At 36.6% G+C, this 22,041-nt stretch overlaps 1 protein-coding gene across 1 annotated transcript; it reads left to right on the top strand.

The window, feature by feature from the left end:
• Positions 1–16,490: 16,490 nt before the first annotated feature.
• Positions 16,491–21,933, top strand: LOC110105978 (probable serine/threonine-protein kinase drkD). Its single transcript, XM_020835681.2, has 4 exons — positions 16,491–16,629; positions 17,037–18,211; positions 20,295–20,750; positions 21,437–21,933. Exons 2-4 carry the CDS (start codon positions 17,177–17,179, stop codon positions 21,710–21,712), a joined length of 1,767 nt encoding a protein of 588 aa, XP_020691340.1. The 5' UTR covers positions 16,491–16,629; positions 17,037–17,176; the 3' UTR covers positions 21,713–21,933.
• Positions 21,934–22,041: the final 108 nt, after the last annotated feature.

Below are 22,041 nucleotides of genomic sequence, written 5' to 3'. Positions count from 1 at the left end.
GAGTTAGGACATTTCTATTTTTTTTTTTTTTTTTGGCAATTGGTGAGTTAATCTTGTCATCGCTTGCGGGTATAAAAAATTGAATTGCTGCTTCTTAAAGCTATCACTTATTAGCAACTCTAAGGTTTTATTTGGGACGGCTTTTTTACTGCTTATTAAAATGATGTTCTAGCACAAAAATTAAAATTTTTATACAAGAAAGTCGCTTTAAGAAGCAGTAAAAAAGCCATCCCAAACGAAGCTTAAGATTTCGTTTGGGACTATTTTCTTACTAATTTGTAAAGCTGCTTTTTGGTAGAAAAATTTTTTTTTTGGGACATTTAGGTCATTTAAGACAAACTCGCACACACAACGCCGGTACAAAGACTCGAACCCAAGACCTCTTAATTGGAAGCATAAGCTCTCAACCAGCAGGCCAAGTTGAACTGTGTAAAAATATCTTCAAAGCAGGAAAAAACAATCTTCTAAAGCTATCGCAAACGAAACCTAATTGTAAAACTTTAAAATAACTTTTTACCACAAAGTTTTAAAAAGTAATAGCCAAATGCTTTAGTAGATCTCACTATCTCAGTATCTCACCCATTTAGGGTAGTTAGTCAAGCCCCAAAAAACTAGAAACATTTAATGCTTGCTGATAATTCTTTTTTATAAAGGTAGTTACTTTTTTTTTTTTTTGGAAAAATTATGGGCATAGCCTTTTTCATTAAAATGAAATAGTTACATGTAAAGGAAATAAACTGTAAAGAAAAACCTTTACCAAAAGAACTAAGAACTAAAAAACCAGGGAAAAAAATACAAAAATCCCCATTAAATAACCTGCAGCAAGAAAATTGAACAAAGGAAGAGAAATAACAGGCAACAGAACCAGAAGTAATGGATTCTGGAAAGAACCCACGGGCTCAGGATTTGCCACTCTCTCAACCTGGTTGCAAAATGAATAGCCCAAAAATTCTGCCCTCCAAAGGAGAAAATGGCAAATCAGTCATCCTTGCCCTACAAATCAGCAACAAAAAAAAACTGCAGTAAAATCCAGCCCGACCGAGCTACAAAAATTCCAGCAGAAGCAGAAATACAACATAACAGAAAACCAAACAGCTCAGAGCAACTCCAACAGATCCTCCCTCCATTTCCATTTAATAATCTTCCCAAAAACAGCATCTTTAATTTTGTGTACTAAGGTAGTGGAAGATACCAAATTAGTACCAAACTTCCTTTCATTTCTTTCTCTCCATATGTAATAAACAGCACAACATATGATCAGGAAGTAAAACTCCTCCTTTTTAAACTTTTCATCAATATACTCAAAAATTTGTAAGATAGAAGGTCTTAAAAGCATATTAACCCGAATATCCAAGAGAGACTTGAGCACAACAAACGAATAGTCACATTCAAAGAATAAATGACTAACAGTCTCATTACCAGATTGACATAAAGAGCACTCCGCTTTGACATCCATTCCCCTAGATCTCAGAATATCAGACGTTTTTAATCCTTAAGATAAAGCCATCCAGCAAAAAGAGGAAAACCGAATGACATACTTCTTATGCCAGACAAAATGCCACCAATTTGTTTTACACAAGTCTTTGTAAAAAAATTCCCTATAATCCTTCTGCTTAGTTTTCTTACCGGCACCCCAAAAAAGAGTGTTATGTTTATCCAGCAGCACAGGAAAATCAAAGAAGGCACGATGTACAGTAACTGGAAGGTAATAAGACAAAACCCAACCAGATTCATTAAGAATTACCTTAATGCTTTCATTCACAGGAAAAGAGGCAAGCAAGGGATGAAATTCCTCAATTTCATTAAGACGTTTATCTCTATACCAATGATCCCAATAAAGAGCAAATTTAGAGTGCACAGATACTCTAAAATGAAAGTTTTCTTTAGCTGTACAAGCATCCTTACAAATACTCTTCCAAAGTTTAGAATCTTTAGTACTCAGTTCCTTCCAAGGGGAGATGTAAACATGAAATAACCAGGTGGCAAAAGGACTAGGATAGTTATAAATCCTAGTAATAAGAGAGCAGTTGTACCCAAATTGTAAAGAATTTAAAGAGGGTAAGCCTATGCCCCCCAAAGATTTAGGCTTACAAGTATTTCTCCAAGAGATAAGATGCATTATCTTGCCACTAGAGTCACCAAAATAAAGAAATTTAGCACATACTCTATCAATTTGCTTATCAATAGTTTTAGGTATTATGCTACCCCTTATCCAATAAGCAATAGTGTTCCAGATGGTGCATCTTAAAAATTGAAGCCTGCCAGCAAAAGATAAAGCCTTAGCTTTCCAACCAGATAATTTCTTAATAACACCTTCCAAAAGCTGAGAGAAACTAGCCAACTTGGGATTGTAGGGGGAAAAGGGAACCCCCAGGTAGAACATAGAAGTGGACGGGGCATTAATATTCAGAATAGAATAGATCTCCTCAGCATTAGGACAGGAAGGAGGCAGGATGATAGAGCTTTTTTGAAAATTCACTGAAAGACCCGTGGCATATGAGAAGCTGTGCAGAATTTGATTAAGGATGTCACAATTGTTGCTGTTAGCTTTCCCAAAAAGAATCAAATCATCAGCATACATTAGGTGAGAGAGCCTATAGTCTCCAATAGTAAGAGCTTCAAACCTATTATCAGTGAGGTTACAGTCAAGTGAACACGACAAAGCATCCATTACAATGCTAAAGAGGTAAGGACTCAACAGGCAGCCCTGTCTAAGTCCGATAGTAGAAGAAAAGAAACATTCAAGGAATCCATCAATACATAAGGAGAACCATACATCCATAATGCAAGCTTCAATCCAACTAACAAAGATAGCAGGAAACCCTTTTTGTAGCAGCCTAGCCAAAAGGAATTCCCTAGATACGCTATCAAAAGCTTTTTTTATATGAAGCTTAACACACATAAGCTTAAATTTAGAGAATTTCCTAGAAAATTGAAGAATCTCATTCACAAGTAAGACATTATCTGTAGAAATTCTGTTACGAATGAATCCAGCTTGGTCTTCTTTAATTATATGAGGCATAATAGGCTTCATCCTCACAGCCAAGACTTTAGCTATAATTTTGTAAATGGAATTACAAAGAGCAATGGGACAGAAATTAGCAATATCACCAGCATTACTAGATTTAGGAATGAGAGTGATAGCAGTAGCTTTAGCCGCACGCGGGATGTATGGATTAGAGTAAAAATACTTAACAGCAAAACATACCGAAGGTCCACAAATCAGCCAAGTAGACTTAAAAAATTCAAAATTATATCCGTTAGGACCTGGGTAGAATTAGAAGCTCCAAAAAATACAGCAGATTTAATCTCCTTATCAGTGAAAGGAGAGGTAAGCGAATCAATATAATAGGGAGGAATAATATTACCATAGGGAAACAGATTGATATTGAAGTCCAGGTTCCTGGGAGCATTAAAAAGCCGTTGAAAATGAGAGATAGAGTCATTGATGGCTTCAGACATAGAGAGATTGGATTTAGACATAGCTAAAGTGATAGCTATTTTTTTGTAACTTCTCCTCATACGAATCCTAGTATAGAGAAATTTGAGATCATCGTCTCCCTGATCTAACCATTTAGTCTTAGCTCTCTGATACACCCAGGAGAACCACAAAGAAGTAGTAGCTTCTAATTCATGGTTGATACGTTTAAGCTCAATGGAAGTATTTAAGAAATCAGCATCAGCCTTCAAACGATCAAGGCAAGTAGATTGCTTGTCTTGAATCTTCTTTATGTTATCAGCCATAGAGTTGGAAGAAGCCCAACATTTCCCTTTAACTTCTCCTTTTAATAATTTGAGCTTGGAACAAATCTACTAAAGGATTACCTTTAGATTTTACAGTAAAGATCTGAAATAAAATAAACCAGAAGTGCTCATTTTTTAACCAATGATTTAAAAAAAAAATCGATGATGAGAGGGAGATTTGATCTCAGAGTTAAGGATAATCGAGCAATGATCTGAACCATCAGGATTTCTCACCATATAGTATGAATCAGGATAAGAGGGAAGCCAAAACTCATTTACCAGCATACGATCTAATTTGATGTGAATAGGAGTATCTTTCCTTTGATTAAACCACGTGAAGGAAAGTCCAATGGAAGCTAAATCATTCAAATTAGAATAAAAAATGAAGCTATTAAAGTCATGAAGCTGATTCTGAATGAGCACATTCCCACCTAACTTTTCAGAAGGGAACCTACAGTAATTAAAATCCCCCATAACTATCCAGGGAACACTAGCAGCAGGAGAAATATTTTTCAAATCTTCCCACAAAACTTTCCTGCCGTCCTGCACATTAGAGGCATATACAACCGAGAGAAGAAAAGGATTGTTATATCCAAAAGACACCATCCGAGCAATCAATTGAGAGGAGATAAAAATGGGATTAAATGAGACCATATCCAGATTCCATTTAATCCAAATTCTCCTAGAATTAGCACAGTGAAAATTGTGGCAACTAGATTCAACATCATAAACCAAGTAGCTGTTGTAAAAACCCCCATCCGAGAGGCTCGAGAGCTGAATACGATTTTTCAAGATACAGACAATATCCAGATTAAAGTTTTTTACTAACATTTTGCAGAGTGACACCTTATTAGAGGTAGAGAAACCTCTAATATTCCACGCAGCTATGGAAGGGCAGATCATTTATGCTTAGAAGAGGAGGCGGGTGGCTTTTTGGATCCCTTCCCTCTAGTGCTCTTGGGTTGGGGTGAAATTTTTTTCTTCTCTTTGGTATTAGTAATAGGTTCCGAATAAGAGCAACTGTCAATTTTAGAACCTGAAAAAGCTAAATTCTCCGATCCCTGAAGGGACGAATACTTGTTGATTGTCTGTATATTGGGAGGATTTAAGGAAGGGATTTTCAAGATTTCCGTCTCTCCTAAACCTTCCTCAGAAGGGGAATTGAGATTGAGAATTTTTAAACAAGCAGAAGCAGAAGCTTCAGTGAATTCAGAGTTAATAGGATCAGGTATGTTGGATGGGGGAGCCATTATTTGCTGGGTGTGGGCTCATACTGCTCAATGTTTACCACTGCTAAAACAGCAGTAGTTGGGACTTGAGGAGCAGCTGTAGGGGGAAAATCTACTTGAGAGGGAACCATGGAAAGCACAGTGGTGGAGGCTGCTTGATTGATTGGGGTGGTAGCTGGTTTAATAACAGGTGCATACCTCTGATTAGGAGTTGGAGGACGCATTTGAGAATTATTGCGGGGATTACGAGAGGTACTACGCCCCCTTAGTTGAGTTGTCTCATTTTGCTCGGTATGCTGAGTTGAGGGGCATTGTGTAGAGGTGTGAGCTAGAGAGGCACATAAAATACACAGAATAGGCTTCCATTCATATTGAACTTGAAGATTGATAACCTCCCCTTCGATAGAGACAGCCACAGTGTTCCGAAAGAGAGAAGTAGTAGAAACTTGAATGCAAATTCTAGCATAAGTTAATCTAGTCTTAGCAGCAGTCAAGGCATCAACAGCAATCAGAATGTCTATTTTTGAAGCAATTTTGGATATCCCTTCCGAATTCCAACATACTAAGGGTAGATTATGCACCCTAACCCAAATCGGCACCGATGTAAAATTTTCCCTGGTAGGATGAAAGTTTTTGGTTCATTTTTTGAAAACAAAGGGCTTTAAGCTTCCAAATACGGTTTGCAGTTTCCTTAAGTGCTTCATAGTATGACCTCTTAACAATCGAATATCCAAGAAGGTAGAGACTCCATTCAGCAGCAGTAACATTAGTAAAATCTTTGTTAAACAGGATGATCTCCTCAGGAATTTCAATAAGAGAAATAGGAATATGAGGAGAAGAAGGAGAAGGCTAAGCAATAATATTAGATCAGAGACGGTCTAACACACGAGGAGGGGACTTTGGATTAGAAGAGGTGGCCAAAGAGTTTACCAAAGGGGGAAAATAACTGGCGTCAAGCTGACCTAGCTGGTCCATGATGGCCACCGGCGGGAGGCCGGTGGCGGCCAGGAAGGAGGGAACTCAAATTCGCGGGAAGGGGGTGGCGGCTAAGGGATAACACCTCTCTGCAGCAGCCTAATTCAGGTAGTTACTTTCTCTAAGAAAATTAGAAAATATTTCATAAAAATTTGACATTAGGCTCAAATTAACTAAAAAAAAAAAGAACTCGAGAGCAGTAGTTATTTATTTAAATTAATTTCAATTAGTGTTTTCTAAGTCAGGAAAATAAATTTTAAGAAACGATAAATTTTAGTTAATTTTCATTTTATTAACTATATATATAAGTTTCGTTTGGGATGACTTTTATATATTTTTTAAGTTATTTTAAAGAATATAAAATTTATAGCTCTTGTAGAAAGTATTTTCTTAGGCTTCATTTGGGATGACTTTCTTGCTGCTTCTTAAAAGAACTTATTAGTATAAAAAAATTATTTTTTTGTACTAAAAAGCTGTTTTAAAAAGCAGTAAAAAAATCATCCAAAACGAAGCCTTAGTAGAAATTAAAAAAAAAAAAATAGTCAAATAGAAATTATGGTTGCGATCTGAAAAGCAAAATAATAAGAAAGTTATCTCGAACAAAACCTAAATCAGCTTTAGAAGAAAATAACCTCTTAGATTTTTGCAAGTTTACACAATTATCTCCATTCAACAAATATGAACAAACTTAACAAATAATCAGTATAAGCCGAAGTTCATAGAGAAATGCCCTAGTTTCTTATATATTTTACAATCCTCATTTTTTTATCTCACTAAAATTCCTCTCTCTCTCACTCTTCATTATTCTTTCTTCAACTCTATGCATATTTAGGCTTCGTTTGAGGCAACATTCTTAATACTTTATAAAGCAACTTTCTACTCCAAAAATTTTTTATTAAAAAAAAAATATAAAAAAAAAACATTTTCTTAAAATAGTAAAAATGTTGTCCCAAATGATGCATCAGATTTCGTTTGGGACAGCTTTTTGCTGCTTTTTAAAGCAGCTTTCTTGTAAAAAAAATTTAATTTTTGTACTATAAAGCTGCTTTAAAAGACAGTAAGAAAATCATTCCAAACAAAACATTAACCTCAAAGATTGCATAACGCTTATTACTTAGCTTATAACCAACACCTTTAGCAAATCACTAATAACTTAGCTCATGACCAACATGTACATTTACCTCTTATTGATTTTCATTAAGAAGATTTTAACCTCCCCATTGTTATTATCTTCAATATGTTAGCAGTCATTTTTGATTGCATGGCATTGATCAAAATCAGAATAACTATTAATTTCTGATCATTTCATGATCAATACTTTTATCTTAAAGTCTTTTATTTTGCCAAATTTGAAGAATTCATTAGAAAGACGTGTAGATTGGTATTTGGTGGGCTTTCGAAGGGTAGCAAAAAGGCCCAATTATTAAATTTTACCATATGGACTTTAAAAACCTGCTAAGCTTTATGGATTGGTGATTTGCGGACTATCCAAAGGACATAAAAAGGCCCAATTATTGAAATGTTCTCATATGGACTTAAAAACACCGTTGCTACTCTTAGGACCATTAAAGGTTAAGAATGCATGTAAAACTACAGGTAACTACCTCTTAGGTTTCGTTTGGGACAGCTTTTCTATTATTTTTAAAAGCAATTTTTTCAGTCAAAAATCTCAACTTTTGTACCATAAGGCTTTATAAGAAGCATTAAGAAAGCTGTCTCAAACGAAGCATTAGAGTCTGATCATGATTGCAAAAGTTCTATGGTGCATATAATTATATGAGAATTTAAGGATAATATTATCATGTTATATATAATTATATTGATCTTTTCTAAAATTTGAAGTGTTAGCATAATCTTCAATTCTTCATCAAATCTATGACCACCGTCAATTGCTCACACTATAAGAAAATAATTAAATTATGGCATATTTTACATGAAAATCCTTAAGTAAAAAAAAAAAAAAACAACTCTTAAATATCGAGACACTTTTTTGATGTAATGATTGAAATTTCATTGAAGAAACTCCATAGTTAAATGTGCTCATTCTAAATGAACTTTGAGGTGGGTGGCCTCCTAGGAAGTTACATCAATAGAATAAAAGCTTAAAGGCATTTGAGATTTTGGGTAATGAAGATTGAATTTTTATAGATTTATAAACATAATTAGAATTTATTCTTTTTTATTAAATTGTTAATATAACTACTAAATTTTAGGGCTTCTATCTTCAAATTAATTTGTTTATGGTGGTCGGAAGGATCATTGTCTGACGAGAGAGGTCGGAAGGACCATAGCCGGGGGAGATAGGGTTCATAAAAGATTGTTGTCTGGCGATAGATGTCAAAAGGATCGTAGTAGGCGACTGAGGTTAGAAAGACTGTTGTTTGGCAATGGAGGTCGGAAGAACCATAGTCGATAGGGGACAAGGGTTAGAAAGAATGTTGTTTGGTGATGGAGGTCGGAATGATGGTAGACTGGTAGTAGGCAATGGAGGTCGGAATGACCATAATTGGCAGGAGACAAGGGTCTTAAAGAACGTTGTCATAAGGTGGTGGTCCGGCAGAAGTCCGTCGTCAGGCGATGCTCCAACGGAAGTCCAACGTTATGATGTGCTCCGACGGAAGTTTGGTGTCTGGTGGTGGTCCGACGGAATTTCAGGCGTCAGGTGGTGGTCCGGCGGAACTCCGGCATTAGGTGGTTGTCCAGGGGAACTACGGGCATCAGGTGGTGGTCTGGCGAAAATTCGGCGTCGTGTGGTGATCTGACGGATTTCGGGGCGTCAAGTGGTGGTCCGGTGGGAGTCCGTGCGTCAGGTGGTGGTCTGGTGGAACTCCGACGTCAGGTGGTGGTCCGATGAAACTCCGGGCATCAGGTGGTGATCTAGTGGGAGTTCGGGCGTCTGGTGGTGGTCCGACGAAACTCCGGGCAATAGTCGAGGAGGAGCTAAGGGGCAAGAGCGATCTCCAATCTCTCTCTTACTCCTGCTTGGGGTCCCCTTTCAAGAGGATGGGGGGCTCTATTTATAGATTTTTTTAGGGTGGCATGGCTCGTAAATAGGAGGAAATCAGGGGTAAATGGGGATTGATTTGGATGGACGATCGCTGTTGAATCCCTTGATTATGAACCGTTTATTGGAGATTTGAATGCCTTAGTGATAAAAAAAATTCAATGATCTTGGGCTCGTTGGATTTGTCTAGTCGAGCCGCTCGATTCAACTATAAGCATGTCTCGTTTGGAAACCGTTTGGTAAACCAAATTGTGGTTGTAACCTTCCAACAATGCTTCGGTCCTTGATTTGGATCCATTTGGGCTCAGATTGAGTCAAATTTGGTGTCGTTGAGTTCATTTTCTTGAGATGTTCAGTTCAACTATAAGTTTGGTGAAATCGGAGTTCAGATGATCCAAAATTTAATATTGGAAATTTATGACTTAATTTTTTCTCGAGATTTGTGCCCATCAAGATAATTTTTTTGAGATGTGTCAAAAATAAATAAATCAATTCACATATTTATATCCATCATCATAAATTTATTCCCAACTTAAAGAATATAAAAAATTTAAATCAGAATTCGGTTATTCTGCCCACTAAGATTTCTTTGACTTTTTTTCTTGAAAATATAAATATCCTCAAAGTATGTCACCTATAATAAAAAAATTAATTATTTTCCATTATAAAAGACATTTGACCTTCGCCTAATTAAAAAAGTCAATGATTGAACGATGACCGATTAAGGAATATAAAAGAGGATTAATTTTGAGTTTGGGAAAGCGCAAAAGGAAGATGAGCGGAGAAGCAAGTGGAGAGCAACTCCGTATTACAGATGATACGGTATCGTAACATGGCGGTAGACTTACCGGCTGCGAATGGGTGACGCTGATAGCGGAGGCGAATTTGCCCTTAAAACCTTTTTCTTCCCGCAAATAATTCGTCTTTACGCGTTTCGCTTTGACTTTTTGGGTCTTAGAATTCGTCGGACCCACTCGGCACATATCTCGACGACGGGGAATATGGTAATTATCGAAATCAATTGTGTCAAATTAAAGTAAGATAAAACAGCTAAAATTTGTATATATATATATAATAAAAACTAACAAAAATAATTATATTTGTTTTTATTCGAATACATATTTTTTATAATTGAAAGGAGCATAATCAGGTGACGATGTTTGAAAGGACCATAGTCGATGTGCAACGGAGGTCAGAAGGACTATAGTCGGGCGACGGTGGTCAGAAGGACCCTAGTCGGGAAGAACCGTAGTCGGAGGGCGACGGAGGTTGGAAAGACCCTAGTTGAGTGACGACTGGTGGCCGGACAGAAGTTCGACAAGGGCTGGTGGCCAAGTAAAAGTTCTACGAGGGCTGGTGATCGAGCAAAAGTTCGGTGCGGGCGGTGGTTGGACAGAAGTCTGGCAAGGATTGATGGCCAAGCAGAAGTCTGGCAACAAGCGGGTGGCAAGGATGAGATTCGACGATGGTCGGTGCCTGAGCAAAAGTTCGACAATGGCTGTTGGTCATGTAGAAGTTCATTGAGGGACGGTGACTGAGGAGAAGTCCGGCCATGGTCGGTGACCAGGTTGAAGTCCGGTGATGATCGGTGGCCGGGCAAAAGTCCGACAACGACCGTGGCCAGACAGTAGCCCTTCAGAAGTCCAACAATGACTAGTGGTCGGGCATTGCATGTTTGAAAAAGTAAGAGATATCATTCATTTTTCATCTCTTTCTCCTCCCCCTCAAGTGAAGAATGAGGGGGTATTTATACTTTTTGGAAATATCATGGCTAGTAAATAAGGAGAAGATCAAGTGTGAGTTGAGGGTGTTTCCAATGGACGACCAACATCAACTCCCCTGATCATGAACCATTTATCAAGAATTTTAGTGCCAAAATGATGTTAGAATTCAGTGATCTTAGACTCCTTGGATTCATCTCTTCGAGCCGCTCGATTTGAATGTAATAATGTCATATTTGATTATCCAATTTATGCTTTAAACAATCTAAATGTGCTTCAAACCCTTGATTTGAACCAACTTGGGCTTGTATTGGACTGATTTCGACGTCGTTGGGTTTGCCTCTTCTAGATGTTCAGTTTGATCATACGTTTGTTGAAATTCAAGTTAAGATGGCCACAAATTTTATTTTGGAAGTTTCCAACTTGAATATGCCTCAAGATTCGTGCACGATCAAGACAAATTTGGTGAATCACTTTATAATTTTATTATTTCATCCGACATTATTTTTTTAGATGCTTAGATATTTATTTTGATTATTAACACTTATAATGTTATTAAAAATTATATAAGAATATTCTTACATAAATTTTTTATAAGAACAGTGTCACTTTCATAACATGTGTCCTTAATTCCACGTGTTATTTATTATCTTTCAATATAATTAAATTCGAGATGTAATAAATCATACATGAAGTCAATAGCATATGCTGATACAAAATGTATTAGGATATATTGAAACAAATATATTGTAATTAATTTTATTAGTGTTGCGGCATGGGATCTTATGCGAAGATCGAACACACAAATAAATAGAGAAGCTATATTTATAAGAGACACTAGAGCTTTTACGTGGAAATCCATAAAAGCGGGAAAAATCATGGGGCCTTGCCTAGTTTGAATGAATCCACTAGTGTTTTCAATTAATTACAAATTAGGCCCTTAATTGGGGAAATGTCTTGGCTTGATGTAACAAATATATATCATTTAGAGTGCATTACATGATGCTAATTATAAGAATCAGTGCTGACATGTTTATTTATTCAGTTGGATCATAGTTGGCGAACGATATAAGTCGAAAGAATTGTAGTTGGACGACATTGGTTGGAAGAATCGTAGTAGGGTGATGATGATCGGGGAGACTGTAGTTTGGAGACAGTAGTCAGAGAGACCATAGTTGGTGTGCGACGGAAGTCAAAAAGATTATAATTGGGTGAAGATAGTTGGATGGACAATAGTTAGCGGGTAATGAAGGTCGAAAAGATAGAAGTCAATGACTGTAGTCAGAAGTATCATAGTTAGGTGACGGTGGTCGGAATGACCGTAGTCATGCAATGATGGTCGAGGAAATCGTAGTCTGGAGACAGTGGTCAGAGAAACCATAGTCAGTGTGCAATGGATGTTGGAAAGACAATAGTTGGGCGATGATGGTCGAAAAGATCATAGTCGACGGACAATTGAGGTCAGAAAAATCGTAATTGGTGACTGTGTTTAGAAGGACAGTAGCAGGGAGATGGTGGTCAAAAGGACTGTAGTTGGGCGACGATGGTTGGAAAGACAATAGTTTGGAGATGACGATTGGGCGACAGAGATCAGACTGACTATAATCGGCCATAAACAAAGATCTAAAGGATCATAGTTAAGCGCTAGAGGGCAAAAGGACCATTGCTAGGCCACAGAAGTCGGAGGGACCATATTTAACAAGTAATGAAGGTCAGAAGGACGATATTATGCTGGTGATAAAGGCCATAAGGATCATACTCAAGAAACTAAGGTTGAAATACCGTAGTTAGACAATGATGGTCGAAGGACAGTAGTTGGCAAGCGACGAAAGTTTGAAGGATAGTAATTGAGTGACTAAGGTTAAAAGACTATAGTTAGAGGATGATGGAGGTCAGAAGGGTCGTATTCGGGCGACTGAGGTCGAAGAACTGTAGTCGGGTGATTATGGTTTGAGGGACAGCAATCGAATGATTATAGCTAGAGGGACCAAAGTTGATAGGCGACGAAGGTTAGAATGATTATATTCAGTAGGTGACAAAGGTTAGAAGGACTATAGTTAGATGATTGAGGTTAAAAAATTGTAATCAATTGATGATGACAAATAAAACCTTAATAGGCGGGTGACGGAGGTTAAAATGATTGTAGTTGAGTGACTAATGTTAAAAAATCATAGTATAGTGATGGTGGTCATAAGGATCGTAGTCGATAGACGATGAATGTTAGAAGGACCTTGGTTGGAATAAAGGTTGAAAGATCGTAGTTGGTAGATGACAGTCAGAAGGACTATAGTCCGAGGATGGTAGTGGGAGGGACCACAGTCCTGTGATGATGGTTAGAGGTAGAGTTCTTAGGCAATGGTGGTCGAAGGTAGATTTCTTAGGAGACAATGTTTGGAGGGATTGTGTTCGATGAATGAGAGGATCGTAGTCGTGCGATTGAGGTCAAAGGACCAGTATCAGACGAAAGAGGTTGAATGAACCATTGTTGGATAACAGAGGAAAAGAGGACCATAGTTGGTGAGCAATGAAAGTTGTAAGTACCATACTCGGGTGGCTAAAGTTAAGAAAATCATAGTCGAATGACAGTGGTCAGAAGAGTTATAGTTGGTGGGCGGCGGAGGTCGTAAGGACCATATTTGGGAGATTAATGTTGGAAGATCGTAATCGGCGGGTGATGAAGGTCAGAAGGACCATAGTCATGCTACTGTGGTCAAAGGGATTGTAGTCGGGCGATAATGGTAGAAGGGATTATAGTTGATAGGCTATGGAGGTTTGAAGGATCGTAGTCGATCGACTTAAGTTGATATACCATATTTGAGTGATGGTTGTCGGAAGGACTGTGATCGACTGGTAACGAACTTTTGAAGGACAATAGTCGGGCGACTGAGGTTGAAAGATCGTAGTCGGGTGATGATAATTGGAAGGATTGTAGTCGGGCGATTGTGATCGAAGGTACCATTCTTAGGCCACAATGTTTGAAGGGATTATGGTTGATGGTTGACTTTGATCTGAGGACCATAGTCGGCGGGTGACTAAGGTTGAAAGGACCATGATCAGGAGGCAATCCTGCGGCGATGGTCATGTTACTTATAGAAATAGTGGCAAGGTGGTTGCTCGATAATGATTCGTTTGTGAAAGTTCAACGGTGATGTGGGACCCTGACAGTAGTGCTATGGGATTTATGCTTTAATGGTCTCTTGAATTTCTAGCCCAAGGTTCTATCCTTTAAAGGATCCCTTCATATGGAGAGTGAGGGTCTATTTATGAATTTTGAGAGTGACATGCCCCTTAAATATGAATAAAATTAAGGATAAATTTGGAGTGCATCATCAGGTGGCCCATATTGATTGCCTTGATCATGAAGTGTTCTTTCTACATTTAAATGCCATAATGTTTTTTTAGAATCGAGTGATCTTGGACTCATTGGATTCATCTCGTCAAGCCACTTGATTCGACTATAAGCCTGCTTTATTTGAATATCATTTGATCACCCAATTAATATTGATGAAGCTTCTAAACATGCTTCAAACTAATGATTTTGGCATATATGGTCTCAAGATTAGACCAATTTTGATGTAGTTGTGTTTGTCTAGTCCAGATGTTCAATTTGACTGAGTTTTTTGAATTTGGAGTTTACATGAACCCCAAATTTAATTTTGAAAGTTTCCAAATCAAATATCTATCAAGATTCACGCTTGATCAAGATGATTATTTGTGACATATCAAATTTTTATATTTTAAATACACTCACTACTAAAAATTCAGGCTTACACAACACTTTTTAGGACATATTGCAGCGGTTTTAACACATGCTAATTTATTTGCAGCGGTTTATAAACAGCTACAAAACTGTCGTATCTGCGTTCGTTGCAAAGGTTATACACTGCAAAGGTTATAGCAGCGGTTTGAAGATAGGAATTATGAGGTGGAAGACTTGGAATTTTTGTAGCATTTCAATTTCTATTCCCCTTGAAACATCAAGGGTCTCTCGCTGTCGAAACATCACAACTCCTCTTGTAGCTGACGAAAAAGCAAGACTCGTAGAGATACCTGAAAATAAAAAATTGCCCCAATCTGATCTCTCTCGGAAGACATGGAGAAGCACAGATAACTAATAATTGTCATCTCATACTCAGCGATCTCAATATAAGTTAATCATCGGTATTGCTAATAGAGCCATCGAGAAGTGCAGAAATTTACTTAAGTACCTCCTCCAACGGCATCAGCTCTCCATCTCGCTTTCCTCCCCCTCACTGTCGGCATCAAGACAGCAAGATTCAGTATCAAAATGGTATGATTTTGCATCAAGATGGTGGCTTCGGCAGTGAGGCTGGTTGATTTGGCATGGGCTATATTGTATGAGTCAGCTAGGGCATCAAAAGAGAAGTAGATTTAGCGGTCTATTTATTCGATGCAAACCACTGCTATAAAATATTTGAATAACTTTGATTTTTTTGAAAGTGAATTTAGCAGCGGTTAAAACTGCTGTCTATATTTATTTATACGAGCGGTTTTAAAACCGCTACTATAAATTGATGCGAAAACATTAACATTTTTGTAGTGACTGCTCAAAACTCTTTAACCAAACAACCCCTAAAAAAAGAAATTTCTAAAGTTTCCAAATCAAATATCTATCAAGATTCACGCCTGATCAAGATGATTATTTGTGACATATCAAATTTTTATATTTTAAATACATTGCTCAAAACTCTCTAACCATACAACCCCTAAAAAAGAAATTTCTCATACAAGTAAACCATTTCTCACATGAAAGGCTTTTAATAAACTTCATCTTCAAATAGTATTATGAAAGTCAGTCAAAATGTCTCCGGTCATGAGGATTAGGTCGGTAAGTTATTACATAACAACCATTTTCCATTTTTCTTTCTTGAAAAGGACATCACATATTTTTCCTAATTTCTTATTAATCACTTCTTAATGATGTAAAATCTGATTGAAGCAAGCACTAAACCATTAAATAGTTAGTTTATTCTCCACATAAACCTCAATTGGCTTATAATCGATAAGATATATTTTTTTTTCTGTAGTTATATTTCTGATTGTAAGAAAATCATAGAATAATAAAATAATAAATCTCAATTTTTGTTTGGTATTGTTGCAGGCTAAATAGACGTGGCATTAGAGTCAGAATTTTACGTCTCAGCACTGTACAAATATCCAGCACACAAACAGAAAACACAAGATTTTTTACATGAAAAATCCTGAAAAGAGAAAAAAATCACGGGGTCAAGTCCAGATGAAACAATTCCATTAGTGCTAGAGTAGATTAGAGTTGATTGAATCATCCTTAAGGCCGATCAGATTACAATAATCAATCGTCTGGTTGAAATCTAGTGACAAACAGAGGACAGACAGGTCCGTCAATGTTTTGTCCGGCGGAAGTTCGGCACCAGTTGGTAATTTTTTTATTATTCAAAGAAAAATTTTAAAATAAAAATTAAAAGCTACCATTTAGAAATAATAATAAAAAAAACTTATTTAAGAATAGCTATAAATTAGCTTTCATCAGCAAATATGTATTTGAGAATAATATATATTATCGGTTAATGTTTATAACGTGTAAACGTAAACCTCTGTTATCATGGATTGAGTGAATTAAAAAATACTTATGATTAATTATTTTTTGATTAAGATTCTTGTCACGCGATACTTTAATCCACCGAAAGAAACCAGACACGTGGCGTTGCTTATCGATTACCTCGTGACACGTGGTCTATAATGAACGTACCGTGGGAGCGGTGGTTGGTGAAAAATTAATATCTTTATTTCTATCGAGGAGAAAAAAAAAAAAAACATGTTCTTAATTCTTATAGAACGGCGGGGAGCATAGAAGGAGAAGGAGAGAGAGAGAGAGAGAGAGAGATTCTATCACCATCTTCTGCTTCCTCGGCAGGAAGAGGGAACAATTTTTCTTGAGTGGCTTGCTTTACTATAGGTATGTTGACACGATTGCTCTCGCTTATTTTCTATGTATGTTACTATGTTACAGTTATTACTGAGGGAGAATTCTATTGGGAATTGAAAGCAAAGAGATGGAGGACAAAAAAGTTCCGACTTTTCTTCATTTCTCTTATGAAAAATATGAAAAATGAGGTTATTTTTCCTGCTCGGGGGGTAAATGGAGTTGTCATATTTGATCGGTTTCTTTTTATTCGTTCAAAAGAACTTTTTGGGATTGCTTTTTTTACCAGCTCTGTGTGCTTAAATGGCGTGTTGCCTCTCTTGTTCTAGGGTTATTTTAAGATTCTGTAACTGCTATGTTGGCTTGGATTTGTTTCTTTTTTCTGTTTTTAATTAATTGCGTCGAGTAGTTTTTGCTGAAATAAGGAACCTTGCATGCAGATGGAGCCAGGAGTTGAAAGTCTTCTCCTTGATTGTTCTATTCATAAGAGTAGGCGGATTTCAGGATTTGAACCCTGCTTCTTGGCTTGGGTTTGTTCAATTGATGCGATTGTTGCTGGAGTTTGATTGATTTTTTCTGGATGGTTTCTGTTTATTGGACTGGGGAAATGGAGGAAGAATGTAAATCTTGGGTAAGAAGAACTAATTTCTCCAACACTGTGTTTCACCGTTTGGGTTCTTCTTGGTTGCCATCTATTCCATTCTCCTCCGAATTTGATCTTCGGGTAGGACCGACGACAAAGAAGCCATATTCAGATTCCTCAAAGCTTTTGGCTTCAACCTCGTTGCCCGTTGAACGCAGGGTGGAAAAGAATCATAAGGAACATACTTTGCGCTCTCATAGTAGCTTGCCATCTACATCATTCTCTTTTCAATCTGATGTTGGTAGCAGCAAAACTGCTAAGAGGTCTTGCGTGGGCTCTCCATCTATGGTGGTTCATCCTGAGTATTTTCTTAGGTCGCATACAATGAATTTAGGTTTCAGAATGGCTTTTGGTCCTTCTGTTGGAGTTCAATTGGATCGAAACTATAGTAGATCTGGTAGTTTGGTTGATGGGAGTGAAGTTGGCTCGAAGTCCAAACAAAGATCTGTTTCCCCTCTCCCAAGCACAGCCCTCTCTGATTCCTTCAGGGAAGCCAGGGCTGAGAAGAAGAGGTTTTCAACCCCACCCCCTAGCAGGAAAGAATCAGATAAGGGAGCTTTTGACAGAGTGTTCTCAAGAGGAGCTCATGAGAATGACATGTTTTCTCCCCTATCTCCATCTCAGGCAAGTCCTGTTCAGCACTTCTTTGGGATGAGAAACTCAGATAAGATCAAGGGTAGAAAGGACACAAATTGGACGAAATATTTTGACCATGGAACAGGGAAGGTTGTTGCTGTGGATCCTGTAGAGGAATGGGCTGTTGATCTTTCTCAGCTGTATCTTGGTTTCAGATTTGCCTGTGGAGCTCATAGTAGATTGTACCATGGCATCTATAAAGACAAACCTGTTGCTGTCAAAATCATTCGGTTGCCTGGTGATGATGAGGATGGAACTATGGCTTCTCGACTGGAGAAGCAATTTAGTAGGGAGGTTGATTTTCTAGCTCATTTGTATCACCGCAATGTGATAAAGGTATTCAACTACCCTTTTTCATTTCTTATTCAAGATAGATATGAGTCAAGAACAATTCTAGGAACTCCATATCCTTAGAAACACCTAAGGTGTGTGAGGCATGGTGAGGTATTTCTAGATTTTATTTGAAAATAGGTATAAAAACAGTTGAGTTCATATTAGATATGCGCCGGACATGTCCTTAATAAACCCGCAACATATCTAAGATACACATTGACTTTTCCTTTGTCCCTTTCCTATGATATTGTTCATTTACTTTGTTGTGGTGCATTTGACTAGTCTTTATTCTATGCAAAGAATTGTTATATTGTTTTCTTGAATAAATATTATCATTATTCTAGTTTTTTTCATCATGTTCTATTCATTGAAGTTATTTAAATTTGATTTATATGGTTTGAATATATACAATGAAGGATAAAGGTTAGGAAGCATAAAGGTAGACCTAAGGTTATATGGATTTGTGAATAATATGTTTAACTCCTCGCACAACAAATTCCTTCATCTCCTAAGCATTTCCACACCTCTATTGGGATATCATCAGGTCCAACAGCTTTTCCACCCTTAACTCCTCGCACAACACTCGACAAAAAAATAATGAAAAATAAGGATTCATAAAGTCAACCTCAACTAATTAGCATGACATCTAAATGTTAATCTATTTTATAGTTAAAATCAGCATCTTACAAATCATGGTATTGTTCGTTATCTTCAAAGTGGAGGTATAGGATTCGATTCCTCAAAAGTCTAACTGCTAAAATTAAGAAATTACTAAAAAAAGTAAGATAAAATTGCATTATTTAAGTAAGATAAATATTCTAATGTTGATCTTCCTAGAAAACATTGTACCAAACACACTGTATTTAATAGGTAATTTTGTTATCTGAATAGTATTGTTATCTTCATAACATTGCTATTTATAACCAAACAACACTTAGGGATGAATTTTTTATAGCTGATGGCATTATTTCCACATTTGTTTCTTTATGAATGCAAGAAGATTTCCCTTATTCATTTTTCCAATGCTTTGTATGGAAGAACAAAGTTACTGCATGTGGCATTTTGAAATTGTATCAAAATTAAATCTTACGGTACATGTAAACGCTTGCATCTCCCTCTCTCTCTCTCTCTATATATATATATATATATATATAGATATATATATATATATAATGCATGCAAAAAACAATGGAGTTTTCTATTTCTAGATGGAAAGTAAGCATTTTTCTATGATTCTAATTTTTAGCACATGGTCCTAGAACTTAGATCAAGGTGTCAATCCTCTTTTGCATCACAAAACTAATGGTATAGTTATGTTATCTTTTTTTTTTTTTGTTCTAATTGTTTCAACTTGCATTGGGAGAATTAATGATTTAATTTTCTTAAGAAAGTTTGATTGTCAAAACACAAATATGATTTTGAGGGGATTTGATTATAGGACTTTGGCAAGAATTTCTAAGATCCTTACTATGCTAGTTGGCCCTCATGAATCTAAGATTTTTATTCATGATGGATGGGTTAGATTTTCGCATATGTATTATGATTTATGAATTTCTTAAATCTTAAAATAAGGAAATAAACTTTTTTTTTTCTTTTCATTTTTGTATATAAGCTCTTGCTGAGCCGAACATGATTGGGCATGCTCTTGTACGGGTTCGACCTGTCTAATAAATGAGAAGAGAATTCTTGTTCAAGCTCTACTCGTTTACTTTACAAATAAGTCGAATATGAACAATTATCAAGTTAAACTTGAGTTTTTCATGAATATTGAGCTATTTTAACAACCCCAATCCACATGCATGTACATTTCAGTTGCGTTAACTGGCAAAGGTTGTGGCATGCATGTTTCTGTTGGCTCATGCGTGTATCTTTTGAATGCTAGAAATTTAAGGTGACATTGATGAATTTGAATTCTCAATTCTTAACTAAATCATTGTAATGTAAACATAAATAATCACATATTAATGAACTTCTATCACTACTAAGCGTTCATGTTAGTAAGTGGAATATCCTTCTATGAATTAATATTGAAATTTAACCTTCTTATTGATAGCATTTTCATTTTTTTTTTTTTGGTTTGATGCAGTTAGCAGCAGCCGGTAGAAATCCTCCTGTCTTTTGCATAATTACTGAATATCTTTCCGGTGGATCCTTGAGGGCATTTCTTCACAAATTAGAACATGAATCCCTTCCTCTTCAGAAACTTATCTCCATTGCACTTGACATCGCTCGTGGAATGGAGTACATTCATTCTCAAGGGGTTATTCACCGTGATCTGAAACCAGAAAATATTCTCTTTGATCAAGACTTGTGTGTTAAGATTGCTGATTTTGGAATTGCTTGTGAAGAGGCATATTGTGATCCATTAGCTGAGGATCCTGGAACCTATCGGTGGATGGCACCTGAAATGATTAAACATAAGCATTATGGAAGGAAAGTTGATGTCTACAGCTTTGGGTTAGTTCTGTGGGAGATGGTTACTGGCAGAATTCCATATGAGGATATGACCCCGGTACAAGCAGCTTTTGCAGTGGTTGATAAGGTATTATCTTGCACTTTCTGTTTTCTTATATCTGTTTGCCTTCAGTGTGCTGGGATGGCTTTTTTAATGCTGCTTAAAGTAGCTTTCTAGTATAAAAATTTTAATTTTTGTACTAAAAAGCTGCTTCAAGAAGCAACAAAAAAGCCGTTTCGTTTGAAGCCTAAGTTAATTAATTCAGACTTTGGTTCTGCTGATCAGGCATCAATTGCAAATGTAGAATTCCTTATGAAGCATTATTTACTTCCTTATTAGTATCAGTTACCTCATGTTATATGTTTTTTTTTTTTTTATTAATCTCATGCTATATGTACTCTAGCTTGAAGCTGAGCTTATGTAATTTGGCTCTCAATAGAAATAAGAAAAATCTAAAAACTTCATCAACATATTTCTGCAATATTAATTGAATATTTCCTCAGTATGCGTGTTAAATGCATCTCTATCAAAAGCATCTCTATCTCCCTTTGATCCAAAACTAACATTTCTAGAAGTAAAAAAAATCTCATTATGAAAATGTAACACTAAGGTTTCATTTGTGTCGACTCTCTTACTGTTTCTTAAAACAACTTTTTAGTACAAAAATCTTAATTTTTTACTAAACAAACTGCTTGAAAACAGTAACGAAGCCGTCCCAAATGAAGTCATGAGACCTTTGCTTTATTTCTGATAAAGAGATCTTTGTATTTCAGAATATGAGGCCTGCCTTTCCACCGGAATGCCCGGCAGCCTTAAGAGCCATGATAGAGCAATGCTGGGCATCAATACCAGAGAAGAGGCCTGAATTTTGGCAGATTGTGAAGATCTTGGAACAGTTTGAATCTACTCTTTCTCAAGGAGGCACACTCAATGTGGTCCAGAACTTTACTACCCATGACCACAAGAAATGGATGCTTCATTGGATTCAGAAGCTCAAACCCCATCCCCATGCTCATGGTTCAGGCCTTTTTGCTCCCAAACTCTTGTAATCTTCAATATATATATATATATATATATATTGACTTGTTTGTTGAATTTGTTCTCCTTTTTTGCTTCATTTTATTTCTTATCCAGACAAGCCACAAATTCAGATGAAAAAAATTGTGAGCTTGCACATACTTGCTGTTTACAGGTGGAAGCTTGGAAATACATAATTTTTATGTTATACTTATGAGTTATGTACATTGATGGCTGATACATTCATTAGAAATGGTAGCATATGTGAGATTAGTGAGGTTTGCCCTGGTTTCGTCTCTTATAAAGTACTGGTTCTTGCAAAAGCCTTCTATGCTCATGGAGGATATAAACATGCTTTCTG

The sequence above is a fragment of the Dendrobium catenatum genome, unplaced genomic scaffold, assembly GCF_001605985.2.
Source record: "Dendrobium catenatum unplaced genomic scaffold, ASM160598v2 fragScaff_scaffold_9, whole genome shotgun sequence".
Classification (NCBI taxonomy): domain Eukaryota; kingdom Viridiplantae; phylum Streptophyta; class Magnoliopsida; order Asparagales; family Orchidaceae; genus Dendrobium; species Dendrobium catenatum.
Note: the sequence above shows the minus strand (reverse complement) of the source record. Positions and strands in the feature narration are given on the sequence as shown.

What these genes read in the sequence shown, in the direction of transcription:
- LOC110105978 (XM_020835681.2), top strand. Translation starts at nt 17,177, where the DNA reads ATGGTTTCTGTTTATTGGACTGGGGAAATGGAGGAAGAATGTAAATCT. An exon ending in ATCACCGCAATGTGATAAAG is followed by an intron (nt 18,212 to 20,294) that starts GTATTCAACTAC and finishes GGTTTGATGCAG; the next exon opens with TTAGCAGCAGCCGGTAGAAA. An exon ending in CTTTTGCAGTGGTTGATAAG is followed by an intron (nt 20,751 to 21,436) that starts GTATTATCTTGC and finishes TTTGTATTTCAG; the next exon opens with AATATGAGGCCTGCCTTTCC.